The following is a 17,269-nucleotide window of genomic DNA, read 5'->3' as shown; positions in this document are numbered from 1 at the left end:
TGTCTAAGAAAAGTAAGATCAACCCTACAGATTTGTTCATGACTTGGCCCCACTTTCTCATGGTCTCATGGACAGTCTGTCCATAAACACTTGCTATTAAAATAAAAGCCATAAAGCAAAAAAATTCTAACCTCCAGGATTAGCCATAAAATTAGAAATATTAATGTAAATTTCTAGACGTATTTAGAGGATTCTGTTAGGCTGTCAGGAAGTCATATCTTTCTCTAAATTTTCAGATAATACACTGGACTAAGTTCTAGCCAAAAAGCTTGAAAACATTCTGAAGAATTTAGAATCAATAGTGATTCTAACACAAATGGGAGAACCTACACGTCCAAAGACAAAGCAAGAGATGATGTTTAAAAAAAAAAAAAAAAAAAGATATAAACCTTCCTATGTCAGTGTCTGTGTGTTAGACGGGGCTGGATCCAGACTTGCTACTGGCACTGGTGAGCATTGGGCAGCTCAGCCTTTGGTAAAAGGTCTACTCCACCCTAGGCCTCCCTGTTTTTCAAAGATTTAAGAAGCAACAGAGAATATTTACCCTCAGGGTTAGGGTAGGAGGTAAATAACCTAGAAATAACTCTCGGCCACCCAATCCCTAACAAAAACCTGGTGGCAGACTTAATATGGAGACCTCTCCCAAAATGACTTTGTCTATCTCCTCCATCAAGGCTGACCCTGGCCACAGAGTGCTATGCTCAGACTACAGGGTTCTGGTTACTCGTAGAACGGCTCTCAGTGAACTGTGCTTTGCCATCACTTCTGCAGCCTACATCAAAAAACTGCCTTGGGAATTTGTTTTCTCTTATAGGGATGTAGTATCACAGATGCCTATCTTCTCCTCGAAGAACTACAGCAGAAATTCCTCTCAGGACTCAATGGCATAAGCAGCTGTTTCCGCAGCTTTATATATTATTTTTCATCTTAGGACACTATGAATTTTCTGATGGATGAGATTTCACTCTTTTCTTTGGATGTGGAAAGCTTAGAGCCAAATCACTGCCCTTCTTGAGGACATGCATAGAATATGCATTTGTTTGTTTTCTTACACATGTTTTACTTTTGCTTAACTTACTTCAGTCAAATATTTATTCTATTTTATTGTAAATATTTTTGTAAGTTGACTTAAATCCTTTGTGAAAGACATGGGGGAATGCATAAAGGAATAAATTTTAAAGAAAAGAATTAAGCTCTGCACATTAAAATGAGGTAGATTAGATTTGTCTTAGGTTCCCTCATACCTCTGTCCTTCTTCAACAGACCCCATAAACTCTCCAAAGCAGTACAGAAATTGTTTGAACATTATTAAGATGGATATATATATAATTGTTGACTTTACCGTTAACTTTGTTAACTTTGAAATAATACTTCCCCAGAAATTATGCCACTACCTCTCTGGTTTACCCTTTGTTGGCTCCTGGCATGGATGGCATTAGATTATTGAAGTGGAAGACTGTCTAGGTCTAAAATTAGTTTAAGGTATTTGCACATTAGAAGGATATAATATCATGGTCCCAAATGAATACATTTATACTGGTGAGATTTTTTTTTTCAGCCCAGAAAGACCTATTTTAATAATCACATAGTGCCTAGAATGTCAGTTTTTCAGAAGGTAGTCAGGCACTTTTGGCTACTTTGACTACAGGCTGTGTTGAGATCTTATTGTTCAATAACACCACAGCACAAGAGAAGGTACAAAAAGAACCGGAACTGAACACTGAGCAGCTGTTCATTAGTTTAAGACAGGGGAATAATCAAGGGAAGAAAATAGAAATGCAGGGTGGAAATAAGGTCTCTTTGGGCTGTCTAGTGATATATCTGCAAAGGTGTTCTCAACATTGGCACACGTAAGAGATAGTACTTCATTTTAAGGCTGGTGTGTACCAAAAAGAAAACATTTTATGTAGCAATGTTCCAAAAACACCCATTGAGCAGAAATTCCAAATTGTCATTTTTTTTGTGTGTGTCTTTGTGTGTGCATGTGAGAGAGAGAGAGAGAGAGAGAGAGAGAGAGAGAGAATATGAGTGAGCATGAATGTTCATCCCACTGCACAGAGATATTTTTGGCCTTTTGCTCAACAGAAAACTAGAAAGATCACCCTGCTGCAGTGAAATCCAGGGGTGATTATATCGCTTCTCAGGTAGTTACAGTCATTCAGTGTATCTTATTGCTTAATTAATTTAGAGTCAAATTTGCTCTTTAATCAAGCAATGTTTTAAATAGTGATATATTTGTTTTCATCTGTCAGTATCATTCCTCTTTGGGAGTGTTTTTTATATATGGTGTATATATATATCTGTGTATGTTTTCACACTGATCCAGGGATACTTCTCTTACTAAAGGAAAATGGACTCATCTTTCCTGCTGAACGTTTAGCCTTTTGTCTAATTAAAGTTCACTGAGTTCAGCCTGTTGTGCTTGGAAATAACCTATATATACTGTTTGTATTTGGAAGTAAAATTTACGCTAAAACCTTACAGGGTGAATACTCCTGTATTCTTACACACAGAGCATAAACCTTAACTACATATCCATCTGTAGACATTGCCCAAATTCCCCTACAACCAGAGGAAGCCTGGCATATGACTGAGACTGAGGTATCTTCTAGAACTTTACCACAAAAACAGAAGTCTCTAAGAGCTCCCTTGGGATTCCCTCCTGATCCCAGGAAGCAGAGTCAGGAAACATCTCCATGCACTTCTGCTTCAAATTATTATTTATGGTAACCCTTAATACGTGCGTGAGTGCACGCTCACACACATGCACACACACACACACACACACACACACCCCTACATACACACCTGAAATCCTCACCCTCATTCTACCTGACCTTTTCCTAATGGCTAGTATCTATGCATCTTTTAAGACAGCTCAGATGTTCCCTCCTCCCATAAACCTCCCTGACCCCTTCTAGCCAGGCTGGATTAGGCAAGCCTCCTAAGTATCCCCATAATACCGTCTATCTGGAATTTTGACCATCATTTCATAAGGTTGTATCTGAGTGTCTCTGTCTTTCTCCCTCACTAGACAGTAGAGATCAAGTCATATGTATTTTTTCCATTCCTAGCACCTCATACAACTCCTTGCAACATAGTAGTTGCTCTGATGCATATTTCATTAACTAATTTTTCACATATCTATTACATTCCAGGTATTTTAGACATTTTCTTATTGATTATTGTAGTTCTATGCTGCAAAAAGCATGGGAAGTAGACTGGGATAATAATCAGTCTACTTAATAATAGGAATAATAAAATAATAATAGGAATAATAAAATATTACTATTTTACAGACTGAGATATTGCATACTGAGGAGGTTAAGTGTCTCAATCAAGGTCACACAGCTAAAAAGTAGCAGAGTGCCAACTTGAATCCAAATCTTTAATTTTTAATCATGTATGCTCTCTCTCCTCCTTTAAGAAATTAGACTAGAGTGAATGTATGACTGTCCCTAAACATAAATGTTATTGTGCATTTGGAAGCAATCAGAGCAGACCTAATGCATTCTAATATCTACAATCAGGACATGTTGCCTGCAGCTTTAAGACAGAAAATAATAGTCAACTGTAGTCCTCAATTCCTGCTAATCAAGATATCACATGGAATTTTCAATGGTGTAGTTTTTATTTTAGAAGACTTCTATAATAGAGCCTGAAAGAGTCTAACTGAAAGAAAAACGTTCCTATTAGCCATACCTTTTAAAACGAGCGTTCTTAGAGATACTGTTATGTCTACCTGGGGTAGATTTTATGGGATAGACTACCACAAGGTAAGCTCCTAGCTCTCTTAGCCTCTACCACTTCATAGTTACCATACTGTCCTTGTTGATGGTTGAGGAGCCCAAGACACTCCTGAGCTCCAGACCTGCTTCCTGGGCATTTCTACTTAGATGTTACGCAGATCATAAAAAGAACTATGTCCCAAACACTCAGCTTCTCCCCACCCCCCTGCTCCTCCCTTTCAGGAGAGGCGCTGTCTTAAATGCCCCCCATCCACTCAGTGACCAGGGCCTGTCTTCAACGTCCTTCTTTCAGTTTCCATTCCTGCTGTCTTATTAGCTCAGGCTCTAACTATTTCTCACGTGGATAACTGGAATAGCCTCTTAACCGATGGCTGTCTAGTATTGCCCATGGCAATGTATTCTCCCGACTGCCGACAGAATACTGTTTGAAAATTGCCAGTCTAGTCTTGCTGGGATCCTTGGCTGGTTCCAGCTGTGTGTACACACTGTCTCCTTTGTGGGAGACACTCTGGCTGTCACTTCTGACCCTGGCCATCCTCCATGGACACTTCTCCTAGCAGGCGTTCCTGACTGACATGCTCCTGCCACCCTTTGGGTCCCACTGTCTCTACATCCCCAGTGCCTAGTAGAGTCTGCACTTCCTTGTTGCTCAAGAGTTACTAAGTGTTGAATGACACGAAAATGATTTGAATCCAAATCCTCCTAGTTTCCTTCTCCCCCTTGAGCCAGCAACTGGAGCGTCAGAGTGGTTCCTTTTTCTCCCTCATTCCCCTCAGCCAAGGTTAATCGACTCCTTCTGGCTTTAGCCTCCAATTCTGTCTCCACTTTTTCCATTACTGGTCTCCGCCCCCAGACTTTCCAAGTTAGTACATGTGGAGTGGGACCCAGAATCTGCATGTCTAACAAATTCCCAGGAGACACTAATGCTGTTGGTCCAGACTTTGAAAACCACTAAAGCAATGGTTCTCAATGGAAGTGGGCATCAAATACATCCTGGGCCACTCCTGCCTACTGAGTCAGAATTTTTAGGGAGGCGAGACGGGCAGGCATTTTTTGGCTTAAAAGCTGCATAGGTAATCCTGATGCACTATCCTGGTTAAGAACCATGAACTCAGTGATTAACTCTAGGATCTGGACTTCACTTTCTTCCTAAGCCTTATTTTTCACCACCCCCCTCCAACTTTCTACCCTCCTCTCCAGTCATATGGAACAGCAGGTAGTCTAATGATTCCAGACCTTTGCTCCCTCTCTCAGACCCCCAGATCCGTTTTAGTTATTCATTTATGCATCAATGCATTCGCCGAGCACCTAGCACATTCCAGGGTGCAGGGCTGAGTGTGGTGAACATGACAGGCACAACCCTGCCTCATGGAGTCTACACTGTTTGCTCTGAGCTTCCCTGGCACCCTCTGCTTCCTCTTCTTCCTCATTGCACAGGCAAATACTGGCTTAATGCTGCACTCTCTTGCTAGACTGTTTCATGAAGGTAGGGACTACGGTCTGTCTTTGTAAGTGCTCAATAAATGTTTGTTCAGATTAAATTGGAAAACTCTTCCCCTGACCTAGGCTTCTTTCGAAAATCATCTCCAGAGTCCTCTCTTTCTGCTGTCTTTCCTGACCTGCTCCAACTCCCCCTACTGCAGTCAGCATTGAGCTTCACCTTCCATAAGCCCTGATCCTGACGCCAAGCAGATTTCTAACTCAGCACTTGTGATCCTTTACTACATGTTGTTTACAGATCTGGCTCCTCCTACCAAACTGTGAGTCCCTCAAGGGCAGGGACCATTTCATCTCTGCACTTCATATAGGAGGTATTTAATAATATTCATCAAATTAATGAATGAAGTCAATTCTGTTTTCACTTACCACCTGCTTTGCAATGTTTTTGCCCAAAATTCCTTGTGGCTTTAATGAAATTGCCTTAGGACTCTTCCATTTTTCCATAGTAGGAAGATACCATAATTTAAATTTTATACAGTATGGAATATGCATAACATGTGTTTTAGGGGGAAAAATGTTTATCAAGGGTCTGAATGAAATTCTCAGAGAGAGGGCAAAGTGTAACTTTATGGGTTGTCCACTGCATCGTGACCCAGGACTCTGAGTTGAGGTCCTGGACAAGCCAGTCACCCCGCCTTTCTGCCTCTCAGTTCTATCATTTATAAGCTGAACAAAAGACCTGGTTTTTAATCTACACTAAATCTTGATATGGATGCTACTTAATGAATTAAACAAGATTTTGAAATTCATTAAAAAAATGAAATCAGATAACTCCTTGATAGAAAGAGGTGTTACAAAAAGAGATGGTTATACTTTACAAAGTACACAGATTATAAGTGTTCTTGACAAACTCTGCTCAGAACATCATGCCATGCACTTAGTAGGCCTTCAGTGGACATTTACTGGATGAAAGACACAAAACAATCTATAAGCTTTCATTTAAATCAGCCGGAATCAAAAGTACCAACCTGCTCCCACTGAGAATCACCAGTGATTGAAGCATTGTATGTCCCTACAGGAAGCCATGGTTTCCCACTTTGTGATGGAGGAGCCAGTGCCCAGAGTCTCCCACAGAGGGGCACACTCCGTTACTACAGCTCACACAGGTTCACATACTTTTGGGGAAATCTTCCCACTGCACATATTCATGACTGCTAAACACACATTTCACAGTTGTATATAAGCTGTGTTAAATCACCTTGATGCACACCTTTTCGTCAAGCCAGAAAGGTTATAAACTCATTTCTAAACAATACTTTGGTTATGCAAAATTCTTAGAAATTTAAGATCTCCATTCAGTCTAGCAGCTGAGTCTTCCCTGGAGTAACCTTATACATTTTTCAACTACATACTCTTCTTCGCATGCATGTAGGCACGGGGAGGAAATGAAAATATACAAATTGTATCACTAACTTAATGTTCTCTTTAGTAGATTGGATATCTATCTGCATATGGAATGAAGACCCTAGAAATCCCACACTATTCCCACAATTGCTTATCGGAAACAATGCTCATTCTATGTAACAAAATGAACGGTTAATGAAGTTTATGTATCATCGGAGCAGATAATTTTACAAGGCTGTGTTCTTAAGGCTTCAGAATTAAGGATTCAACTGTGGGAGCAAAGAGTCTTAGGGGCAGGACACCCCAGATAACCTCACCCACATACATTTCTCAAACAATGGTTTTCTGTATGTAAACAGAAAATAGAAAGGAGTATATGCTTTTTGTCCTTAGTATTAAATAGCTGCCTTTTCTTTAGCATACTGTTAAATTTCTGCACAATGCACAGCCTTCAGCACCCTAAGGAGCATAAACAAAGGATATCAGGCAAGTTCACGTACTCCCACTTTACAGAACAATGCTTGTTGTTAACTAAGCAATTCCCAGGGCAGATTTATGATTTGTGGAGCCCAGAGTAAGTACTCAGGTTGGGCCCTTGGAATCCAAGGTCAGAAGCACATGGTGCCCGCTCAACCCCCAGCACTTTTAGAAAACATGAAAATGTGACCTAAAGTTTGTGGTTGTGGGTACACCAGAGACTATTTAGGCATTTAGAAAAATTAAAGCACGTTAAGGCCTCAAAACAGCGTATTGTTCATGCTCCAAGGTTTAACCTTTTCTTTCTTATTTGCTGCTGTGCTTGTCCTCTTGCGAATAAATGCCTTCTGAATCGTATAAGATGAATCAAATATATGTATAACATGTCTATGTATAACAAATATCTTAATAGAGCAACAAATTATATGGATAGGTAAATTTTAAAATTTGAAAAGTCCTTTCCCATTTCCTAAAAAAGAATTATGACTCTGATTCTTTTCTTGCATTCTTAGACCTTGGGTTATATCACAAGACAGGATTTGTAACTTGTGTTCTTAATTTATCCCCCAAATTTGAATTTTAAGTCACGTCAGAACCATAAGCACTTACTTCTTTCCTCCTGTCTTTTCAAGGAATATTTTGGCTAGAGTTATACCCCATAGATTTATACTGTGCTATTAACATCTAATAGAACTTGGGGGAACAGTTTCTCCTCCGTGTTGTCTGGCTCAAGTATAAGAGCGAAATAGGTCACTGTTTCCATTTTTATGAGTATAATTATTATCAAGTCATTAAAACTATGAAATAATTAAATTTCATTTCACTCTTTTACTCTTTAATAATCACCTACTAAATATTCAAATTGAGCCAGAAAAAATTTTTTTTAATATACGTTTTTAAAAAATTCTATACATGTATTATATATACATACATATTTATATATACACACACAGTGTTCGCATAACTTTAAAGTAATTTGGAAATATTTGAATGCATGACTTAACTATTCAATAGCATGGGTAGTTAGTACAATATAGAGACAGCCATTAGTCCATTAGTCTCAGGCTGAATGAAATTGTTGGTGGGTCACTGAAATTGCTGGGTCTTTTCACATACCATAGACAATAAGCGCTAGTCCATTATTCCAGGTGACTTTATGTGACAAACCGGTTAGCTCATAGCCCCTAAACAATTATTAAATATCTATATTTTTCATAAAAATTATGTTCTACCAAGTTTACAGTGAGGTTCTGGTATTTAAAAGTTGCTTCTATAGACTTTAAAATAAACGGTGAAGTTTAAAGAGGGGGAAATATACTGAAAAGAGTTACAGGCATAGTGTAGTGACAGAAACACTCATAAAATCACAAGGCTGTTTTGAAAACAATAATAACAAAGTTAGGAAGTTCTGGGTGAGATGACACACTGAAAAAATCCACAGTCTTCAATTCTGAAGTGAATGGAAAAGAACATAAATGCCTCATCTATCGCGCTTCTCTTGTTATCTAGGGACGAAATGCCTGCCTAACACCTACCAGTGGAACATCATTGAAAAAGTAGAGATTAGTGAGAATAAAACAACAAAAAGAATAGTTCCCTACCCATTGCCTCCTACTGAATGAACTTTTGACATATCAGCAAACTCTTCTTTCCTCTTGCTGCTGCTGGTATACTGCTCGCTGTACAGCTTGAGGGACATCTGCTCAACAGCATCTCTTTGTGCTTCCAGGTAGCATAGTTGAACCTCAGCCTGGAGAGAGAAAAAAAGAGGAATTGCTGTTTTAATCCAGAAGGAATGCATTTCAAGTGAGGTGTAACAACTCAAAGAATGGGAATTGTTCACATCATTATCCTGCTCCTTTTCAGGTTGGATTTAATGGGATCAGCTGGGCATATTACAGAATTATATTTTAGATTTGAATCTTATAAGTTCCTCCTTAAAATATGACCTGAATAAATGAATTCTCAGAAGACTCAGTAAATATCACAAAATATCCCTGAGATCGTAATACTGTATGATGAGACTTTACATAAAAATTCTGTGAAATTCCTTAATAATATTCTTCCTCGTATTGCCACATATGTAACATTTATTTTTTTAAAGATTCCCCCTCCGATCCATACATTTGCATGGACACATACTTTGAATGCTTCTCATTATCTTCCCCGAGGAGAATAAAAAAGCCTAGTATTAATTCAATACCTTTCCAATAGTGACAACGGACTTCCTGTATTACATTTTTTTTTTGGTTCTCTGGATTTTGTCTTAATAATGTTAAAATAGAGAGAACAGTGATTTTGCTTACATGCAGGCTTGAATTGTTAAATCTTTCATAGATACTTGGGGCTCACTGTAGTACAGGGAGAGGTAGTAAGTTCACCATGCTGTTTTCTATCAAACCAAGGCCAAAAGAATGCTGAATAATATTTGGCATGGAATAGCATTGAATAGATGCTTTATTTATTGCAGCTGTTGTGATCCCTGTGGCTTTAGAGTTCCCTAGAACACCAGATGAGACGGGGAATGAAGTCTTCTCAGTGGCATGCTTGCCTATGGTGAAGGGGAAAGAGCAATGATGAGTTATGTGCACTGTGGACCAAAGGAGCTCTTATTTTCTTTTGGCGCACTTCACTAAATCCAACACGTCCGTTAACATTTCTCAATAGCCTTAAAACTTCTGTTTCTTTATAATTTAATTATATATATTCTCCTACAAAAAAACAGGTCTGAGTCAGACCTGTTTGACCCAGGTCAGAATTCTATAACATGCAGGAAAAGCAGTTGCCAGAATGGATAAGCAAAGTCAGACATGACCTCCTACTCTTTGCATCCAGTGCCAACCAAGGCCTTTTGCCTGGTCTCTGGTTTTACAGACTCAACCATGGAAAGAAAGAGAGAGTGTTGCAAAGTAGCAGCTGCTTAAAAGGGCAAATCAGGACTCTGTAAAGGAAATGGGTAGCTTATGAACTGTAAGATCTCAAACCACTCTAGAGTTCGCATTTTGTTGCTTTCCACAGCAGCTACTTATGAATGTTCTAGATACTGAGGAAGAACTTTAAAAATGCTAAAATTACTATACTCATATAACTGAAGTTTCAGAAATCAGTTAAGAACTGCAATCTATGTATTGGTTCATGTAAACTCTTCTTGCCCAAACGAATTGGCTTGAATCAGAATAGACTCAACTGGATTAAGAATTATGTCAAACAGTATAAACAAAGGATAATGTTACATGGAGTACATTCAGTATGGGAAGAGGGGTATGGCTGATGGAAAAGCACAAAGGAAATACTAGATTTAGTGTTATTTGGCATATTTATTAATAGATAGTGAAAGAGAAGGTATGGAGTATATTAATGGCAACACAGAAGAGTGCCAACTCAGAGCTTTGCAGATATCATAGAATGTGGAGAAATGATACCTACAGACCTAAGAATATTTTTTAACAGTTGGGGGGAGGTACATGAAACTGAATAGAGGGAGTCAATGATTAGAAAAAAACAACAGAATATATCTTTCAAAAGAGCATACAATATTCTTAAGTAACTAAATATGAGATAACTGAGAGATACTGAACAATAGTCAAAGAATTTAATGCAACTAGAGATTATCATACTAAGTGAAGTAAGTCAGAAAGAGAAAGAGAAATACCATGTGATACCACTAAAATATGGCACAATGAACCTCTCTACAAAACGGAAACAGACTCATAGACATAGAGAAGAGACTTGTGGTTGCCAAGGGGGTGGGGGAGGGAAAGGGATGGACTGGGAGTTTGGGGTTAGTAGATGCAAACTATTACATTTAGAATGGATAAACAACAAGGTCCTACTGTATCCTGAACCATAGTGGAAAAGAATATAAAAAAAGAATATCTGTGTGTGCATAACTGAGTCATTTTGCTGTACAGCAGAGATTGCCACAAGATGGTAAATCAACTCTACTTCAGTAAAATAACAGTAATAATAATTTTAAAAAAGAACTTAAAAACAATCTTTCCAAATGCTACCCCCCTACCCCTCCCCTCCTCAATGCTATAGGGATACTGAGGAGGACATCCCACACAAAGTATTCTATTGGTAACCCCATTAAAATATTGAATCTGCACCATTAGATGCCAAGGGGCATGTCTGATCCCTACAGGTTCCCATTAATTTTTAACCACCCTAAGGTAGCAAATTAGACCACTGCTTGCTCTGGGCAAAGATTTCACAAATGTGTGCCACTGGTCACAAAAAGCATCATCAAGAGGGAGGCCAACTTAATATAGACTCATCACTACTATAGAAGAATAATTGAAGTTCATCCTTTTGAGATCCTAGGCCATTTCTGTGCACAGAGGGAAACACCTCTCATGACAGGGATACGTGGAAAGGAGCTCAGAGAGAGACAAGTTGCTGAGAGCAACTTGAAAAATAATTAATCACCTTACAAAAGTGATTGAAATGTTGTTAATCTAAGACTTTTATTGCACAATATCTCAAAGGCATTTGACATAGGAAACTTCCCTGTGCTAACAAGGAGATGAATTAGATGGCCCAGGTCTTTTCTATCCACCTCTATTTCTATCTCTGCTTTCAGTGATTCATTCCTAAATGTGATGATAAAAATAGAACCAAAGTTGCTTCTTCTGCTAAGGTTGAATGACTTTGCCAGTCTAAATCTCTCTGCAAACTGTCTTAACTTTTTCTCATACTGTATCTTAGTCCAAAGGTAAATTTTTTTTTTTTTTTTTTTTTTGCGGTACGCGGGCATCTCGCTGTTATGGCCTCTCCCGTTGCGGAGCACAGGCTCCAGACGCGCAGGCTCAGCGGCCATGGCTCATGGGCACAGCCACTCCGCGGCATGTGGGATCTTCCCGGACCGGGGCACGAACCCGTGTCCCCTGCATCAGCAGGCGGACTCTCAACCACTGCGCCACCAGGGAAGCCCCAAAGGTAAATTTTTAAGAAAAAGATTTGAAGAAACTATAGTTCTTAAAAAAATAGTAACACTGAATCTTTGATTAAAAGAATTTCATTTCTTAGCATCTATTACAATTGTGGATGCTTTTAAAAGTGACTACATTTTACAAATGGAAATTAAGACATTAAATAATATTACTGATCCTACTAATCAATCAATGGGATTGATTGTAATCAATGGGATTTAGCAACCTATTAAGGAAAATAAAAAGGAACAAGAGGGAACAGACTCAGTGACAGATCCACCTCTCACTTCCTGGTAGGTGCCGTCAATGGGAGTAGGAATATAAAAACAGCAGTACAGGTGAATGGAACAAATGAGCTGGAATTGAGTCTTTTGGTTTGAGGTACTAGTGTGATTCCCCAAATGAGATGTTCAGCAAGCAAGTGGAAATATTAAGACTGAAATATAAACCCAGAGGCAATGGTTGACATTAGGAAAGGAAATGAGACTGCCATGGGAGATGGTGTATGATGAGAAGAGAAAAAGAATCAGTTCTCACTTATTCTAATCTAGGCCTGCATTACACCTTAGCTGACCTAATGCGATGGATTCTCAAACACTCTCCCTCCCTCTTTCTCCACCATCCCCAAGTCTATTTTATAGATAGTTCCTTGACCTTTTTGAATCACATCTGGGATCACTGGTCGTTGGTATTTCAGGGCTTAATTCTGGATCTCTTTTCTTTATTTATACTCTCTTCCATGGCTTTCCATGCCATCTATGTAGTAATGGCCTCCTATTCTCTCCTCTGAGTGCCATAACTACCTACCCAATCAATCACCTGACATTGCTAACTGAATTTACTTTAGGCATCACTGTTTAAAACACTCTCCATTCTCATCCTTATCGTGTGCCCCGAAAGTTTGTTCTTAGGACTTTCCCGTTAAATCAATGGCACCATCTGTTGCTTAGGTCAGAAACTTGAGAGTCTTCCATGACTCCTCTTCTTCATTTTCCACAGCCAGTTACTCCCTAAATTCTGTTGATTCCTCTTTCAAAATGTCTCTCCAGTCTGTCTTCACAGTCTGCATTGCTGCCAGACTGGTCCAAGCCTTCATCATCTCTCCCCTGTAGTACAGCAATTATCTTCTAATATGTATCTCCCCTCACCCATTCCTGCCCCTCTAACCTCTTCCCTTACAGGACCAGAGTGGTCTCTATAAAACTGAGTTGGTTTCATACTGCATTCAGATCTAAAACACAAACTTCTTCCACGGCTCATTAGATTTGGTTCCTGCCTGTCTCAGACTTCATTTCCTACTTGTTTCCCTCTTGATCACTATGCACCGTCATGCTTGCCTTCTCCCAGTTCTTTAAACAGCTCTTTCCTGTCTCAGGACCTCTGCATATACTGTTCCCTTTCTCTGGAACATTCTCTTGGTAACATCTTCTCATCCTTTAGCTCTCAGCTGACATGTTACTTCTCAGAGAGGTCTTCCCTGACCACCCAATCAAAAGTAGATCCACTCTATCTTTCTCCATTTCGGAAGTGTTAATTTCCTTCACAGCACATATCACAACTTAAAATTCTTACATTTGGGGCTTCCCTAGTGGCGCAGTGGTTGAGAGTCCGCCTGCTGATGCAGGGGACACAGGTTCGTGCCCTGGTCCAGGAAGATCCCACATGCTGCGGAGTGGCTGGGCCCGTGAGCCATGGCCGCTGAGCCTGCGCGTCCACAACGGGAGAGGCCACAACAGTGAGAGGCCCACGTACCGCAAAAAAAAAAAAAAAAAAAAATTCTTACATTTGCTGGCTTACACTTTTTCTGTCTCTGTCTCCAGATTCTAAGCTCCATACAGGGACACTGTCTGTCTGTCTCCTCAGCCATTTTGTATTCCCAGCACCTTGGCAGTATCTGGAACATGATAGGGGCTCAGTAAATAATTTATTACTCATATATTCACTGAGCCTTTATCATGTGTCAGGAACTGTACCAGGGACTGTGGGTACAAAGAAGAACAAAACATAGCCCCTTTTCTCAAGGGACTGCAGTGTAGTGGAGGAAAGAGCCATGCCAACAGATACCTACAAATGTGCCAAGTGAAATGATTGTGGGGGAAGATGGGAAATAAAAGAACTAATTGCCTGAAGGTGAGGAGTAGGCAGTAAAGGCTTGACAGAGGTGGCATTTGAGCCAGATCTGGGAGCATGGCTATGACTTTGTCAGGTAAAGAAGCAGATGAATATCTTTATAGGCAGAGTACCTCATTTTGTTCAGAGGCCCAGAGTTATGAAAGGATGTGGCATGTTCAGAGAATGGTGGCTGGAGTTTTGGAGGCATTTGGATGAAGAGGCTAAAGTAGAAGGGGATAGGCTATGGAGGATGTCAGGTTAGGGAGTCGGAACCCTATCCAATGACCTGCCAACAAAAGAGGACATTGTTTCTGTGATGGCATTATCTTCCTCCATCTCCCTTTTTCTGTCATGGGAACATAGGTGTCTGATGGATGAGTCCAAATATGCTCATAAAGCTCCTACCTCCTGGTGTACTTTGAGAACATTGCATTGAGAAGGGAATCAACAGCTTCCAAGAGGCCAGAAGCCCAGCATCCCAAACAGGGGAAATGCCTAAGAGATTCTACTAACTCATATCTCTCTAGTAAACGTTTAACATAATGTTATAGACTCAGGACACATAATGTCATAACTTTTCAATTTGTATGTTGAAGCCTTAAACCCCAATGTGACTGTATTTGGAGACAGGGTCTTTAAAGAGGTAATTAAGGTTAAATAGATCACAAGGGTGTGGCCCTAATCCAACAGGACTGGTGTCCTTATAAGAAGATGCAGAGCGCTCCCACAGAGAAAAGGCCATGTGAGGACACAATGAGAAGGTAGCCAGTCATTTACAAGCAAGGAGAGAGGCCTCACCAGAAATCCAACCTGCCAAACCTCCCAACATGTTGATCTGGGACTTCCAGCCTCCAGAACTGTAAGAAAGAAATAAATAAATCTGTTGTTTAAGCCACCTAGTCTGTGGTAGTTTGTTATTGCCACCCTAGCAGACTAATACACATAATAAAGTTAGAAACACTGCCTTCTCATCTGAGGTTTAATACAATTGCTTTGCCGCTTATCATTGCTAGTATGTTTTCCCCTTTTATTTTGTATGCACCTATAGCTTAAATCACTACAGATACTCTTTCAAATTTAGACTACAAAATAATAATATAATCAGAACACAAGACAGTGTTCTAAAATATTTTATTTAAATTTGGCTTGGTATGTGGTGATCCAAATTCAACGATCTTCTCCAGGGCCTGAATAATTACTCAACCATCTACCTTCCTCTGATATTGTGTCTAATGACAAAATAGTTAGCCCATGAAAAATTTGGTGGTGGGGAGGTAAGTTTCAGTTATTCTAACAGTCTTTAAGGATTAAACACATACTTTTATAATCACATATAGACATATGCCTTATCCTTGCCCTAAAAAGCACTGATTTATTTAAGAAATATCAATTATTTCATTATCACTGCACGTCACAGCATCCTTTGTTGGGTTAAGTATCCTGAGAATGTTAAATAATTAATTTTACTCTTTCTTAACTCATGCCATTGTAGGTCTGCCTGCTCATTCATATTGTACTTCATAGCTTCCCACCACATCTACCCACCCACTTGCATCTGGGTCCACATCCTCTGCTTTCTCTCCTTTTTCTGTGGAAACAGTCCGTATTTCTATCCAAGACCAATCCCCTCTACTTAGGCACTAGACCCCCTCTTATCTACACAAAGATTATCACCCCAGCAGCAAACCACCCTTCTCCCCTTCATCAAGTTTTTCCTCTCTACTATAATTATTCTCATTAGCACATTATCACCCCAGCCCCAGATGCTGTTTCTCCCATGTTAAAAAAAAGAAAAAAGGAAAAATAATCTCTAGACATCAGTTGATACCAATCTATCCTCTGGCTAAAGCCCCATTTCTCTGTTCTCCATTACAGCAAAGTCACTTTTACATGTATTATCTATACTCACTATGTCCAATCCCTCTCCTATTTTCTCTTGAATACACTCCAACTAGGCTGTTGTCCAAATTCCCCAGTTGAGTCCTCAGTCTTCAACCTATCCGGACATGCTCCATCATGGCTTGTGGGCATGCTCTAGGGGCATTTGGTCTTGTTTGCAAGCTAGCTTGGTCCCTAACCTCCCTCAGGTCTTGTCTGAAAATGTCATCTTCTTATTCAGGTCTTATTTGATCTTCTACTTAATACTTCAACCGACCCCCACCCCCAGCAATCCTTATCATCCTTTATACATATTCACCATGTGTAGCTAAAATATGTAACTTATTTTGTATTGTCCATCTTCCCCCAGTGGACTGAAAGCCACGTGAGGACAGGGACTTTTATCCATATATTCATTGCTGCATCTCCAGCACCCAGCACAGCACACAGTATGTGATAGGCACTCTATACAAATTAGCTGAATAGATCTTACTGAGTTTGAAAATCTAAAATGGTTTAAAGTCTACAAAGAAATAAAACAGATAGTTTGAAGGCTGTAGCCTCAGCTTGATTTTTAAAATAGTTGGCTTCATTTTCTCTTAGAAAGGAGACTATTTTTTTCTTTGACAGAAAATTATTGTAATATACAACTTGTTTACTTTTATCTAGGAAAAAAAGGAAGAAGAAAAGCTTCTTTATTTCGAGTCATTTGGTAATATTTTATTCAGCTAATAGAGTGATCCTATACTTCACGTATTATATTAGAAACTAACCACGATGGTCTCACACTTATAGAATGAAAATTTCAGCTATTGTCATCATGCAGTAAGCTGCACAATCCATTTCAAAATGAAGTTTTAAGTCTTCTGGGTAAGAACTTGTTTTAGCTTAATAAAATCTGATTTCCCATTAAAAAAGAGTCATTTGAGCTTTTGGAAGAAACATTAGTAATGTCACACTTTGGAAGAATCCACACCAATTCAGGAGGACCATGGAGATCCATCAATACAATGGAGGGGAACTGTACTTTTTCCGACAATCATTTTGTCATTTGGGAATATCTTCCTACTTTTACTAGTTGTTGTTGTTGTTGTTGTTTTTACCCTTTGATGCACTGTCTCTAATCACATGCCTTTTTCTCTTATTCCTTAGACAAATATTTACTATGCCTCCCCTCTCACCTCCCCATAGTATCCTTCTCACGCAACTAGCCCAACTTGCTTCATTCTTCTGGAAACACCTTCAGTCTCTAGACCCCCACAGGCTCTGACAAGGACT

At 39.4% G+C, this 17,269-nt stretch overlaps 1 protein-coding gene across 4 annotated transcripts in view; it reads right to left on the bottom strand.

Moving 5' to 3' along the window:
- The window catches only part of AKAP6 (A-kinase anchoring protein 6), a 493,560-nt gene that overhangs the window by 133,647 nt on the left and 342,644 nt on the right, over positions 1-17,269 (bottom strand). For all 4 annotated transcript variants that reach the window (XM_060294728.1, XM_060294724.1, XM_060294726.1 and 1 more), the window contains one exon: positions 8,672-8,820. In XM_060294728.1, the coding sequence (XP_060150711.1) occupies positions 8,672-8,820 (149 nt within the window). The remainder of the gene's footprint in view (positions 1-8,671; positions 8,821-17,269) is intronic.

Source organism: Globicephala melas, chromosome 2 (assembly GCF_963455315.2).
Source record: "Globicephala melas chromosome 2, mGloMel1.2, whole genome shotgun sequence".
Classification (NCBI taxonomy): Eukaryota; Metazoa; Chordata; class Mammalia; order Artiodactyla; family Delphinidae; genus Globicephala; species Globicephala melas.
This window is presented reverse-complemented; position numbering and strand designations above follow the sequence as displayed.